The following is a 15,189-nucleotide window of genomic DNA, read 5'->3' as shown; positions in this document are numbered from 1 at the left end:
GGCAGAAGTTAAGAATCACTTCTGTGTTATTCAATACTAGCACAAAACTTAATCAATATTCATATCTGTTCAGATTTAAGTCAACTGTAAGTAGATTATAAAACAGACTGTGGCTTGGTAATATTTAAATAATAAAACTATTCCCAATAGTTTTGAAACCACAATTTGTACTTGGGTCATTTGTTTCTGAAACAAGTCAGTGTTAAGGGTATTTCAATAAAAGGCACACTGGTGAAATCCAGACACACCTTTAATGCACTGTAAAGCCCCTAGTTCACATAATCCAACAATTCTCCAAGACAGAAACTCCAAAATCCCATTTAATGGGGGTAGCCCTGCAATTCCTCACCCTTTAAAATGTTTTTTTTTTTAATTTGGCAGAACACAGACTAAAACATAAATTTTGCTTAAACCTTACATTTTAAAGTATGGGTTTGGTACTACTGAATAACCTTGAAGTGCAGTCATGTTGTCTCTTATGAATCTTAATGAGTTCCAAGAGGAAGCACCAATATTGTGTTATCCCTTAGTTTGCCTATTACCTAGGCAAAGTAAAAATTAAGGACAACCAAAACAACTCCCCAAAAGGGAAACTGACTCATTTTTAACTAAAAACACTATAGAGACATGTGATGATCTAAGCCTTAATGAACAGCACACAGTTAGAACACAAAGAGTCAGCTGAATCATCAACTTTTTACCAACAGTTGTGAAGACAAGGGTTTCACTTTTGACTCATTTTCAACCCACCAAAACATTCAACACACACTTTAGTAATTACACTGGAGCACTTCACCTTCTAGGATCGCAAAACTGAAGATTTAAGATATCCCTGAATACACCAACAGAGCGAAGGTCACCTTCCACCCCAGAACTTTGTCAAAGAGTTTGCTATAAGTGTGAAATGTGAGTTAAAGGATGTGGTCAAGTTAAAATTTACTCTCTCGCTTGCCTGCTCTCTCTTCAGGGACAAAAAAATGAATCACATCCAAGGATGATGAACAAAGTGGTAAACATTATCAATAGACAGCTGAAGCACCATATTATGCTTAACATTTTGTGCAGATGACAGAACTGAACCCATCAATAATTCCCCAGACACTGCTTACGTCTTGTCTGATTTTACGTCACATAACCAGAGGTACTCTATTTTAATCTAAAATAGCTGAAAACTAAAGTACTCAGCCTTTCTAGACAAATATTAAGTCCAAACCATCTAAGGAACAGTAATTAACTTATTCACCAAGTTTTTGATCAATTTATTGCACAGCACAGTGAAACAGGGAAATGCAAAACGTACTTATTCAGCACAAGTCAATGTGCAAATTACTTAAGGCAAACAAGCCTATTCAAATAACCACTAAGCAAGTCACCATTGCATTTACATCTTGTAAAATACATCTATTTTGTATTTTGGATGTTTTACTTAAGGAACTAACAAGTTCAAGATGTGATACGTCTCAAACATTTTCAAGAGTTACCATCTTTACCAAGTGACTGAGCATCCAGCCAATCTGAAAGCAGAGTCTCCCTCTGGTAACTAGAGGGCTTTTAATTTAGAGTGAGAGAAATGAAATGGAAATGACAGCTGTCAGTGCAATAATTCGTACAGACCATCACCACTCGCCCACCGCAACCCTCTGCACTTTTCACCAACAAAACCTTGGCGACGGCTGGCGTGAAACACGGGTGACGCGGCGTGCACACTCACGTTTCGAAACAGCGATCCACGTTGTCCGACATCAAGAGGAGCATGCACAGCTGCTCCAGAGCGATCAGCTGCATGTCCCTTTCGTCCCCCTGCCCCATCTGGAGCCACTCCAGCAATGTGTCGGGGTCCACATCGGCCATGCTGCTCGGCACTCCCCTGCCCAATCAGCTTCAGCCCGAGTCCTACTCGCTACCGGTTCAACTGGGAGTCCGAGAAAAATATAACTACAGCCGGGGCTGCTGTAGAAGCATCAGCTGGGAAGAGGAAGATCTTTATTTCTCACCTTCCGTCTCATGCAGTCTTCACCTGGAGAAAAAGAAAGGTGATAATGTAAAACATGTAAGCTGTCCTTTTCAATCCGATTGCATGAAGACATGGAACATGCAGGTTCAAGCAGCCTGCCTATTTTTACCTGCAGCATGAATCCACCTTTTCAACTGGTTCACATGCAGCCCAAACAGTGAACATTTGGAAGGACTCACAAAAGCCTAAGCTGATTAGTTAGCTGCTTAATTCGAAACCATAGGCTCGGCGTCTTTGTCAGGGCCTGGCCTTCTATAAACAGACTTTAGATGCAGCCATTGTTTTCTGATGGAATCAAATAACAGTCCTCCACCTCACTTTAGGGTAAATATTAATTACTTTCAGTGCCTAATGAGCCAGCAGCCTCAATTTATAACTGGTGGTAGTAAGAAAAGTGGACTATTCAATATAAAGCAGTATATCTCAAAATAGGCCCAATGTCTTTTTCAGTAACATCTCAGAAACACATTTCTACAGATCTAAAATATGCACACTTACATTATATACATATATTAAAATAACAACTAAAGGGTTACATGTGTCTCTCTCTGTGTGGTCCAATTTACAGAAAGAAATGCATCATGTATATAGTACTATACTACTCTGCATCAATCACACTTAACTCTACATACTCTCCTAGAGTGTGACCTGAGCCAATAATATAACTCTAAACCCCTCCTCCACCAGGACAGACTACCATCCCAAAATAAGACAGATAGGCTACAAGATTATGCAAGACTTAAAACAGACTGCCAACAGACAGACTTTACAAACCCTTCAGCCCATGTTACAAAATCTGAGCACCTGTCATTTCATGAACGTTTACGTTCCATGTGAAATATCCTGGACATAGCGGCATTTAGCAGTACTACTCCTCGAAACATTCATCTAACCAAACATGTCGAGAAAAACACCTTTACATCTACAACATAGTTAATTTACTAATTCACACACATCCCATAAATTAAGTTTTTGTGCGACCAAAGGCACCACTGTATTCCTTAGCTTGTGGTTCTGTAAACAAGACTATGAAAACCCCTCTATGTTTTTGTCTAAGTCCAAGGGTGGGCAATTTAACACATTCTTTCCCCAACTTCCAAACAAATCCCACAAAGCATTCACTCCATATTCATATTTCACAACTGCTTCTGAAGGCCCGTGTACTTGCAAACAACACATTTCTGTAACAGCATTAACATCAATTTTAATCTCCTATACGACATAATAATAACGTTATCAAACAAGATAGCAGTAAACGCACATAGCTTTTTGTAAAAAAAAAAGTATTTAATATATAAAGCTTATATTTGCATAAACGTGAATGATCGTGGATATTTGATCGGGTTTGTTGAGTGTTTCCCTTAGCCTTTTGTATGACCATTAGTACCCAAAAAAGGTTAATGTCTGAGAACTGTAATTAATTCTCGTGTTCAAACGCACTGTCATATAAGGGGAATAAACAATAATAATAATAATAATAAACTTTATTTTATATAGCGCCTTTAAAGGTGGCTTCTCAAAGCGCTTTACAGGATGACAATAACAATAAATAAGAAGACTACAACAATAATCATTATGGATTGTCGCCATTCCTTATATGAAAAGCTTTAGAACACTTTTATCATGTGAAACCAGGCGAAAATGGAACAAACGATTATTATAAAATTAGGTACAGAACATCTGATAACACTAACACCTACTGCCCTTCAAATTTCAAACAGAAATATTAACCCACAGAATTTCCTGGATTCGAGGAAATCAAAACTAGGTTATTCTACGTGGATTTAAGAATCCATTTTATTGATTTGTTCGGCCTTATGCGGAAAAACAAACTTAATTTGTTGATGCGCTGATAAACTTTAAAAACACCGCAATGTGTCGGTGGCAAAAGTCGTAATATGCTCAAACATCATGTAAAATCCAGACAGTGTTGCGGATTCGATTTTTATTTAACGCTTCCAATATATAAGATACATAAAAGATACTTTTATCATTACTGCCGTGTTTTAAAAAAACATCAAATACAAACAACTATCCGCTAACACAACACTGAGTGTTTCTTCCAAAACTAACAAATTCTAACATAATCAGGCTTACATCAATCGCCTAGTTATATACCACATATCTATCGGGAAGGTTAAAAGGCTACATTGTTCTGTTGTTTTGTTTTTGCAACATTAACCTACAACCGGCCCGGTGTTTTCTTCCAAACCGCGAGGCTCAAGTTACAAGTCGCCCACAGGCCCTAGCGCTTGGCTCGGCCTCCGCAACCCAGGAAACCGCCCGATCCGCGCTCGGCGCCGACACTTACCTTCTCGCTGCGGCAGAGGAGGAGGAGGAACAACAACCGATTCACACACGGGTAAAAAAAACAAACAAACGAGAAGGCGAGGATCAATCACAGAGGCTGCGGGAACAACGACGCCCCGTTAATTTCCGCCTCCCCTCCCCAACTCTCTCGCTCTCCCCGGACACCGAGGCCGAAAGTGACAAAAGAAAGTCCGACAGATCGCTCCGACCTCAGACAGAGAGCTACCGTGGGGAAGCGAGGCAGCTGGTCCCCGTCCGCATCACGAGTCTCTGCGAATAAACCCCCCAGCGCAGCACTCTTGCTAATACAGCAGCGCACGGCACCGCGCCGGCCGCAGGGGGCGCTGTTACCCAGCACCGCAGCGCACGGCGTGTGTACGCGTAGGCCGTGAAAGAAACTTTGGGCAGCCAGTCCCGGTAACCGACTCTCCACTTTGTTTTTCTTCTGGCGTCATGATTACCTTACTTGTTGACCTTGAGATAATTATTAGCTGATGCTTGGGTAGGGAAACATTCGTGGTCGGTTTTAAATACCAGTAGGAATGGGGGAAGTGGAGTTTTTTTTTTACCCAGTACTGTTCAATTTCATCATATTTACCGAAAAGTATCTTGTCCTGACACCTTTCGTGTGGTTTGAAAATGCAGCATGATGCAATTCAGTGAAACGCCGGACAAACAAAACGTTTCTGTGTTGCGCTGAACACAGTGACTTCATCGTTACTCATTATCAGCAAGCGATATGAATTAGTCAAAACCGCTTGTGAAATAACAAAAAACAATATTTGAACGATGGCATTTTCAAAAAGAAACATCAAACACTCTTCTTATGCAATGTTCATGTGATATAATGAGTTATTACCCACTGTGTATTGGTCATCAAAACATTTTAAAAAAAGTCTATTTCTGATATTGATTAAATGTTTCAAGCATTTCTTGCTCATTGATTCATCTTGATAATTTATGTCTGATCATGATGAATGAATAAGCGATTCTGACTTGCAGTAATGCCAATACTCCTCATTATTACAGGTAATGAGGTGACAACTTGTTGAAAGTCAAGCCCAGCAAAAATCAAGAAGGTTAAATATAGAAAAGAACCAACTTGCCTCACTTATGAATGAAACAAAGGCTTTTTTGTCTTCACTGCATTACAGAGGCCAGAGCATCGTCGCTCACCGTCTGGAGAGTCCACAGCCAGCAATTACTAACTCAGGAAGATGATACCCACAGTGCGTCATAGATAGGCCACAATCCGAGAGACCGTGACAAAAGTGATGAGGAGGTCAAAATGTGATGGTCTGGGTAAGATGTTTAGTCGCAACAGAACCCAGTTGTGACTGATGGCAGCGTGACTGAACGGTGCTACAGTACATTGATCTCTTCCTGCTGGCCAACACACATCCTCGTGCAGCTTATGTCATAGTGTCTCTCCTGTAAGATCAGAATGTTACTGTACTAACATGGAGTCCCACTTTAATAATAATAGTAATAATTCTTTACACTTGCATAGTGCTTTTCTGGACACTTCACTAAGAGCTCTTTGCAGGTAATGGGGACTCCCCTCCACCACCACCAGTGTGCAGCATCCACCTGGATGATGCGACGGCAGCCTTAGTGCGCCAGAACGCTCATCACACACCAGCTCTCAGTGAGGAGGAGAACAGGGCGATGAGGCCAGATCATAGATGGGGATTATTAGGAGGCCCTGATTGGTAAAGGCCAGGGGGAAAGTTGGCCAGGACACCGGGGTAACACTCCTATTTTTGAGAAACGCCCTTGGATTCTTAATGACCACAGAGATTCAGAACCTCAGTGTTGAGTCTCATCCAAAGCATGGTGCCGTAGGACAGCTCTCCTCCATGGAACACTTGTGGGATGTGCTGGGATGACCTGTGGCATCTAGACCTCAGAGACCAGTGAAGAGGCACAGGCTCATCCAGGAATCATCCAAAGGAATGATGAGCCCGAAGAGACGGCATCTGTGACATAATACAATCCAGCTTGCATTGTTTCAAACAGCAGCCATACATGCCAGCAGGTTGTGCCATTCAGACTCCCCATTGATCAGCTATGAATTTGGCTAATGTTCATCACCATAGCGAAATTACCTGCATCAATTATTATAGCAGTATTGCATTTTAAAGTGAAATTGTTATTTTGATTACATAAATATGATACCGAACATACTAATGTCACCCTTGCCAGTGCCAATAATAGTTACAGCCTGTGCTAAGTCGAAGATGTTTCACAGGAATCTGGCCCTCATACTCTTATGGGTGTAACCAGCACTGATCTCACTTGGGCATGCCTTCAGATGGTATGAGACCAAACCCATTCCCTGAGGTGCTGATGAGGTCATAATGAATGAGGTCATTATGAACATTGGCCCTGACAAAAGCTTTCAGAAGCCTAGTTTAAAAGCCTTAAAAAGAGTTTATCCACTGAGCTGAGCCAGCACTTAGGCCTGTATTACAAATAACCTAAAGGAGACAAGGTAAGGTCGTTTCTCAGGCTTGATCAACCCAGTTGCTTTTCTGTTGTCCATTTCAGCCTTTTTGTTTTTCTCGTCTTGCCTCAGCAATGATTTCTGAGCGGCTACAAGCCCACCTGGAGTGTAGTGTTCTGTGCTGTACTTTACTGTTTCATTTAAGTTGCTCACAAGATCTGTTCTGGAATATCACCTGTCAAGTAGGAAATTTACTCTAAGGAGCTTAACATCACTCTGTGACGTCTGTTCCCAAGAGTACCAGCATCTAATCAATCCCTAGAGCTAGTTTTACACTTAGCATTGGGTGAAAAACAAAACTAGGCTCCTGTTTGTCTAAAGGAATATTTCTCATTAGTTAAAAATGCTTCAGTTTTTCTCTGTACACCTATGAAGAGCTCCTTCCAAGGAGCCATTGCGTTCACCACATATTCAAAACTTCACAGAAGCGTCATATCACAATTATTAGAATTTGAGCTACACGAATTGTACAACGTCACCTTTTTAGAATGTTTGGATATAAGGTCAATGAAAAGTGATCATTACTGGAGTGCTTAAATCTCAGGTCCAGATGTCACATCCTTACATCTGCTTTAAAGTTGTGCAATTTTTCTATATTAAGTAAATGTCATATTGCTAATAGCCCCTGAATCAACTGCACACCTTTCACATACAGTATGCGTGATGGATGATTCAAGGAGGTGTGCACCTTGACATTAACAAAAACGAGCATTTCGATCCACTGCAGATAGCATGCCAGGAACACTGAATTACATCAATAATTTCCTACACAAGAGATCAAAGAAAAGACTCACTGTAGGATATCAGAATTGAAACCTCAAGACATAAGGGATTCATGTTCTGTATGCTGCCCCACAGTCCTCCCAATCTCAAATTGGAGGCTTTCCACAGAAAACTCCTATGCCAATGTCAGTGTTGTAGGCTGTCACAGCTACATACTTAATATAATTCTATACTCCTTCTCAGACCCATATTGTCAGATGTTTTGGATATACAAGTTACATTTTCAAAGGCACTGCATTATGTAAAAAAAGGTTGAGGAAGACAAAACTGCTCCTTCAACTGTAAAAAGGAACAGGGAGGGGTTTGCAGGTCATATTCTTTCATTACAATCAATGAGGACTGCTAATATGTACTGTTTACATGCATAAAGAAACCAAAATGCAGCCAGTCATTAATTGAATATCTATTCTTTCAACATTTTATATTTGCTTTGCTAATCAAATTGCTGGACTGCACCATACATAAGATGCCATGCAAGTGATGCGTTCAATTATCTTGACAGTGACTTCAATTATGAGTGAAGTCATAATAAAGCAGCACTGTGATTCTCAACTTTCATTACTCTGTTACAGGACGCACACCCGTGTCCCTCTTTTATGTCTGACCTAGAGCAATAGAGGACTGGGGTGCTCCAGAAAGACAAAAACACGAACTCTGCAGCTTCGCTTTGTCTCCTCGAGCAAGGTGACAGTGTTTTGCCATTGCCTTAGACAAATGACAGAAGCAATCCTGTCTGAGGAAACTAGTTATAGAACAGCTCTCTCCTCCAGAACTGAGATCTACACAGTACAGGTGCAAGGAGAAGCCACAGGCCCTGAGGTATCAAGAAAAAAAGCGCGACGCAATGAAGAAGCCAGCACAGGGCTTCTAAGGGCTGCAGTTCCTGCTGTGGGATTGACTTTCCCAGAGAGAAGAATCCCCAGCTCCTCAACCAATCCTTCTCTGGATTCAAGTGGAGAAACATTCAAAGGGCACACTAAGACCAAATCTGAGGGTTCTGTGAGGTAGAAAAAGCCTGAGCAACGCTTTTTGGATGGTATAAGCTTATACAGTATAGGGACAAGCTCGCTTAAAATACACAATGCTGCATTTTAGTCAGCTACCAAATGAAAACTATCCCAATGTTACAAACGCCTACTGAATCTTATGTTGCTTTATTAGCCCTATACAATTTCTTGCATTAGGAATTCATCTTTTCACATACCCCCAGCTTGCATTCCATGAGACACACAGACAGGGAGAGAGCTTGGGATCAGAGCGCAGGGTCAGCCATTGTACAGCATCCCTGGAGCAGCTGGGGTTAAGGGCCTTGCTCAGGGGCCCAATGGAATAGGATTCCTCTGCCGGCTGCAGGATTTGAACCACCAACCTTCCAGCCAGAGGCACAGATCCTGAGCCACAGAGCCACTGCTCCGCCCCAATCTGAATCTGAAGGTTAACCCATATTTGTCCTCTTAGTGCAGGCAAAACAAGATCTTGTCAAATGAGGCTTCCTGCAAACATTAAGTCAACAGCACACAGCGAGATGTCCCATGGTGCCTATCATTAAGAGACTGGATAAGAACATCATGACAGAGATGTTACTGATCTTACTTTAAATTCACACTGAGTATCCAGTGTTTGAGATAAGATTCATACAGCACGCCGTAGGCTTACAATAATATAAACCACCTGTTTACAATCACTGAAAACAGACAGCACCAGAAATTAAGAGAAAAATTAGGCTTTATTTTAAGTACATTAGAAAAAATTGTTAGGATTTAAGTCAAATTGTTAAGTCTGTACAATTTACAATGTTATGTACAAAATACTGTTTTATGATGCAATTAATAAAGTATGTTACACACAATTTGTCATGATAAAAGTGCTTCAGGATTTTGGAAAATAGGGGATTAATACCAGGAATCTATTTGATCCACACTTATTACTTCTCCAATCCTCCACACTTCAGTGGGTTTTAATATTAGAAAACAAAATCCACTTGCTGTTTTACCAAATACCTTCTGAATCATCTTTATATTTAACTAAACATTGCTGTAATGACATTGCAAGAGTAATTAAAAATCCATGATACCAATCACAATTCTGAATTAGTTACCTCAGTGGACAGAAAAAAAAACAGATCTCTACCAGTTTATCTGTAATATATTTTGAAGGTTGTCAGTTTAAATGAAATTTAGTAGAATCACATTTATTAACTTCTTTTGCTTTCCAAGCCATTAATACAGCAACAGTGGAAAAGAGCTCAGAAACACAAATTAGTATTTTCGTGCTATAGGGCATTTTTCTCACAATTCTAAATTGTAAAATTAAACGTAAGAGAATCAAGATAATCCAGCTGGAAGATGTATACTCTCTCAGCCACTTTGTGTACAATTATTTAGCTTGCTGTTACATTATTATGTGTCACTGCTGGAGTGAATGCCATGCTGGAAAAAAATACTCAAATTTATTACAATACTCCTCTTGACAAAATAAAGGTTTACGACATTTTCATAAAATGGCCCATATTTTCATTACTATTTCAGTTAATACTGTAAGAGCAAATCAGGTTGTATAAAAGCATGCATTATGCTTTAATGGACTTAAATACTGCAAAAGGACGAACAAGGTACCAAACTTCTTTAAATCTGGAGGAAACATGTTCAGCAGATTTTATTTGTCTGTTGTGCAGTTTTTTACGTATCTAAGAGCACATTTTAATCATTAGCAATTACCCTACTTTGCCATTTAGGAAATGAACAAAAACATGTTTTGTCTTGACACTGAAAGTGAACTGGATTTGTTTGCCAGGCCCAGAAAATACAGGTTCACCTGAAAGCTTTTAAGTTATCAAGCAATTTCTGGCAATAACCCTTATATTTGCTATTTATTATATTAGATAGCTCCTATTTGTGAAACTATTGTTTCTAAAAGGAACTGGAGTTTACCATTAGCTGGTCCACCTTAATTTTAAGATTAACAATACTAAAACTCACAATATTTAGTACCTTGGAGAAGTCACTACATCCTGCTGCATTTAGTAATACAAAACAAGCTTTTTTTCCCTCCCTTCTGACTGAAGTGCAAATAACTGCCGTCAGGCTCCTAGTATTCCTCAGGTTTGATACTGTACCAATACTGACACTGGGTTCAATTTTTCATCTGGAGGAAAAGTTGGTGAAAGACTTTGTTAATTATGCATCTCTGGAAATGCACCCACTTCTGCTTCTTTGCAGTAGGCTAAAGGCGTAAGATTTCTCTCTTTGCCTAGGAGCAGACTACCTGAGCTCCTCCCCAAGCCCTCACAGTGCCTCCCCAGGGAGACAAGGTAGTAACATTTGGGCTACCTGATCCATTTTAGCTCTTGAAGTAGATAAAGGTCTTTGCAGAGACCAGTTCCCATTCTGTATCATCCTCATACCACTCCTTCTTCCACTTCCTCCAAGAGCTTTCAAACACTTCCAATAAAATCTGAATCAAGCCTAATCACTACTTAAGATTAAAAAAATAATCAATAAAAATAAAAATCTCTTTTTTTTTTTGGCGAACTAACAGTAAAGAAATGCTCACTGACTCCGCGTGCCTCGAGTGTTAATTGAGAGTTACAGTGTGAGACGTTCTACAGTAAGCGAGTGCACATCCCCAGTGGATCTTTTCAAGGCCACACTGGCGTCACAGGAAGTTGGTCTTGAGCTGGATGCTGGGAGAGTTCTTCCCAGGGGGTCTGGGCTCTCGGGCAGCGGTCTTGGCCTTGATGCTCTCCTGATTGCCCTTGACGGCGGCCTCCAGCCGCGCCTTCATGGCCGGGGAGCTGGCCATGAGGGACCTGAAGAGCGCGGAGTACTGGGGGCCGAGCCGCATCAGGTCCTGGAGGGCAAACTCGTGCAGGTTGCGCGCGGGGAGCTGCGCGGAGGCCAGCGCGTTCTCATCCAGCAGGAATGAGATCAGAATGGGCAGCAAGACTGCCACCAGCTGGGAGCCTACAAACAGAGGAATGGACAGAGAGAGAAGAACATCAGTTTCCCATTCACAAGCTCTGCAACCAGGCATCTCTAATAACAGATGACTCGTCTACAAGACATCAGTTTACATTAAAAACAAATAAATGGTCATTTCTAACTGTGAAACCACATCTTTCACTAGAGATTTTTATGGTTTCGTGCAAAATGCAACAATTACAATGAATTAATTTCTCCAGTGTGGAGATCCCACAAGAACCCTTCTCATCCTTTAACATGGGGTCCTCTGCAGAAACAGAAAAACCTCTGTGGGACAGTGGGAATGCAGGAGTACTGGGAAATACTGAGATTTGAAGCGAAAACTGGCAGAGCTTGGCTTTCGGGAACATTTGTCTTGTGCACCAACACCATGGTTATACACATGTCTTGCAATGACCACCATGAACCTTATAGCTACTCTCTGGTAAACCTCTTCTCCTTTCAGACTTCTGCTTCTGCCTGAACCCCGAACCACAGGGGAGGTCCGCGCCTCCGCTGTCCCCGCACTCACGGCACTCCTCGTCAGCCACGGACACCAGCGCCTCCAGGGCCCGCACCCCCTCCTGCGCGGCCTGCAGCTCGGCCACGCTCTGGGGCGTCCTCTTCTCCACCTCCCGCAGCCGCCCCACAATGGCTGGGCCCAGCGCCTGGATGAAGGGTATCGCCACCACCGGGCTGGGGCTCTGGAACACGGTCTGCAGCAGCTGGCAGCTCTTCGTCAAAACCTATACAGCGAGAACCGCAGGTGGGGGGGGAGGCGAAGAGATATCACAACAACAACTATGTAATAACACAGTTATTGCAGTAGAGTACAGTAGAATTCTACAGGAGTAGAATACTGTAATAACTATTATTACACAGTTGTTGTGCAGTACGTTTTGTGCGGACATTCAGAGAAACAGAAGTGTGCTTTCTCTTTGGCATGAGCAAAGATCTCTAATCTGACAGTGCCCACACCAGCAAAAATGAAGCCACTGTGTAAGAATGGGTGTCCTCCTGTAAATGGGGAGGCAGCCGAGGAGGTCAAGCTCACCACAGGATCCTGCGTCTCCAGGCTTCTTCTGAACTTGGCGATGCAGCGGGTCTGAAGGCAGGGCGCGGTGGTGACCTCCGGGCTAGCGGACAGCAGGAAAATTGTCAGTGCTGTGAGGAGACTGACCTCGTCCACCTCTGGGTGAGACTCGCCTGTTCAAAAAAAAAAACAACAGTTCTGCTCGGTCCGTCTCGGTCAAGAGGCTGGAGACCTCAGCTTGAGCAGCAAGTCGTCCAAGACTCGTGAACGAGTCGCCTCGGCAAAACCGAATTCCGCCGCCGCGGCCGCGCGAAGGCGGGGAGCGGAGCTGGGGGCCGGGGTGACCTACCGGCGTCCCACAGGTCGAGCAGCGTGGCCAGAGCGCAGCGCAGCAGGCCGGTCCAGGCGGCGTGGCTCTTCTCGGTGCGGGCCATGGGGGACGAGACCACCGCCCGGAGCGCCTGCAGGGCCACCGGGACCACCAGGGCCAGCGGGCTGCCCTGCCCCCGCAGCACGGCCTCGCGCAGCACGCCGGTGATCAGGAACAGCACCGTGGGGAGGATCGACACGCTGCCTGCAAGGAGAACCGAGCCGGCCGTCACTGCAGAACCGGCCTCCGCGCCGCTTTCCTTTACAAGGAACGACTGACTTCATGAGGGGAGCGAATCAGGTTTTAACACAGAGACTTCAACAAAATACAGGAGGCCACATGACTGCGTGAGGTTTTCCTTAACAAAGCTCGTTTTAAAACGAATCATATTTGAAGGCCAAGACGAAATCTGGAGTTGGGCAAATACCTATTAAGCACTGCTGACTTCATGTCTTTGCAGGAGCAAAACGAAGCTACGGGTACCTTCAGGGGAGCAGATGGAAGGCAGGTCAGAAAGGATGCCCAGGGCAGCAGAGACCAGCTTGCAGTCGTTCTCGGTAAGGGGCTGGGGCTGGCCTCCCTGCCCCACAGGGCTGCCAGCCAGCTTCGGGTTGAGCTGTGGGAGCTGCCTCACCAGGATGCACAGGCAGAGCTCCAGCGTGGCGAACACCAGGGACTTCCCTGGCACCAGGCCCCCTGTGTCCCTGCCCTCCCCGAACTCCGGGAGCGTCTCCTTCTCTGCGGCACCATCGTCAACTGCAAGCACAAGCGGCAGGAATGAACTGCACACCCATAGCAATGCTACAGACCAGCATAGCACTGCCTTCCTGCCTTTGCTAAGCCCCATCTATGAACTGGCTTCATCACCCTGTTCTCCTCCCCACTGAGAGCTGGTGTGTGGAGAGCGTTCTGACACACTATGGCTGCTGTCGCATCATCCAGGTGGGGCTCTACACTGGAGGAGGTGGAGGGGATCCCCATTACCTGTAAAGCACTTTACAGTGGAGTGTCCAATAAGTATAATCACAATCATTGTGATTATAATCATTGCTTGCTCTCTTCTGGAGTGATTATTTAATCTCAGGAAGAGGTGCCTGACAGCCTATAACTTTGGTGTGTGAAAATAATGCAGCAAAAACTCAGCACAAAAAACATCTAAAACAGTTTAAAATCTAATGATCCCCCCCCAATCAGAGCATTTACCAGTGTCTCATAACTTGCACAGAGTCCCCTCATCAACTAAGTTTCATTCTAAAATTAGATCAAGAAAATCCCCGATGCCACCTGGGGCTCCCACGACTGATCTGTGCCCCACGAAGGCCAGCATGCTCAAAGCCACGCATCCGAGACCCGAATCGGTTCGTCAGCAATCCAGCCGAAGGCGCCCACCCTCCGCGCTGTGCCGCTTCTCCTTGACGTGCTCCTGGGCAGCGCACACCACCTGGCGGGCCAGCTGGAGCACGGCCAGCTGCACGGCGGGGGACTCGCGGGTCAGGACCAGGCGGTGCAGCACGCTGAGCAGCTCCACGCTGAGGGCCTGCAGGGCAACAGCACTTTGGGGTCAGTGCCCGTGAAGGTGCCCACTGACTTCCCACTGGGTTTAGTCCGAACACAATGTTCCAATCTGTATTGAATGTGAACACAACCTTTATAATAACCATGACGGCACTTACACATATCCTTCAACAAGAAAGAGTGTACTGTACAATCGATTCCACTGCTCAAAAACGGAAAGACGGTCCGTGATAAATGTACCGTAGGTTTTGTATAACAACTGTGCTATCAGGTGATGATCACAAAGTACGCGAGGGCAGCAATGTGCTTGAATATAAAGCAATGGCGAAGAGTGTGAAATACCTGATCGTTTCCAATTTTAGATCTCGGCCAAGGGACGTCCAGCAAAGACTGCAGGGCGTGTAGACAGGAGGAGATGCTCTCCATCTGCGTGTCCGACCGAGGCGAGCACAGGAACTCCACGCTGATCCCTGCACACACCAGGGCTCTGATCAGTGCTTCACGGACTCAACCGACCACAGACCCAACACTTCCTGGCACCTGGCCTTTTAACAGTGTCTGTCAAATCCCCACCACCCTCACCGCTACCTCATGTTTAGATTCCTCGACCATATTACAAGCAGATTTTAGAAAACGAGTCACGTAACTGTCAAGCAACATCACCCCTTAAAAAAATCAGGCAACAGCTTTGATATACAA

The 15,189-nt window shown here is 43.9% G+C and overlaps 2 protein-coding genes across 15 annotated transcripts in view; both read right to left on the bottom strand.

The window, feature by feature from the left end:
- Positions 1-4,621, bottom strand: part of hectd1 (HECT domain containing 1) — a 31,821-nt gene extending 27,200 nt beyond the window's left edge. For 4 of the 9 annotated variants that reach the window (XM_088647641.1, XM_088647648.1, XM_088647650.1 and 1 more), the window contains exons 1-2: positions 4,326-4,579; positions 1,712-2,017 (exon numbers count right to left, since the gene is read on the bottom strand). In XM_088647641.1, coding sequence (XP_088503767.1) covers positions 1,712-1,851 — 140 coding nt within the window. In that variant the 5' untranslated portion in view covers positions 1,852-2,017; positions 4,326-4,579. Of the gene's footprint in view, positions 1-1,711; positions 2,018-4,325 lie in introns of all 9 variants that reach the window. The other 5 variants (XM_088647644.1, XM_088647646.1, XM_088647649.1 and 2 more) reach the window with 3 other exon arrangements.
- Positions 4,622-9,320: 4,699 nt separating this feature from the next.
- heatr5a (HEAT repeat containing 5a) overlaps positions 9,321-15,189 on the bottom strand; it is a 41,989-nt gene continuing 36,120 nt past the window's right edge. For all 6 annotated transcript variants that reach the window (XM_088647636.1, XM_088647635.1, XM_088647639.1 and 3 more), the window contains 7 exons: positions 14,833-14,960; positions 14,365-14,512; positions 13,459-13,731; positions 12,955-13,179; positions 12,627-12,778; positions 12,105-12,318; positions 9,321-11,575 (listed from right to left, as the gene is read on the bottom strand). In XM_088647636.1, coding sequence (XP_088503762.1) covers positions 11,268-11,575; positions 12,105-12,318; positions 12,627-12,778; positions 12,955-13,179; positions 13,459-13,731; positions 14,365-14,512; positions 14,833-14,960 — 1,448 coding nt within the window. In that variant the 3' untranslated portion in view covers positions 9,321-11,267. The remainder of the gene's footprint in view (positions 11,576-12,104; positions 12,319-12,626; positions 12,779-12,954; positions 13,180-13,458; positions 13,732-14,364; positions 14,513-14,832; positions 14,961-15,189) is intronic.

The sequence above is a fragment of the Lepisosteus platostomus genome, chromosome 10 (assembly GCF_059453375.1).
Source record: "Lepisosteus platostomus isolate fLepPlt1 chromosome 10, fLepPlt1.hap1, whole genome shotgun sequence".
Lineage (NCBI taxonomy): Eukaryota > Metazoa > Chordata > Actinopteri > Semionotiformes > Lepisosteidae > Lepisosteus > Lepisosteus platostomus.
This window is presented reverse-complemented; position numbering and strand designations above follow the sequence as displayed.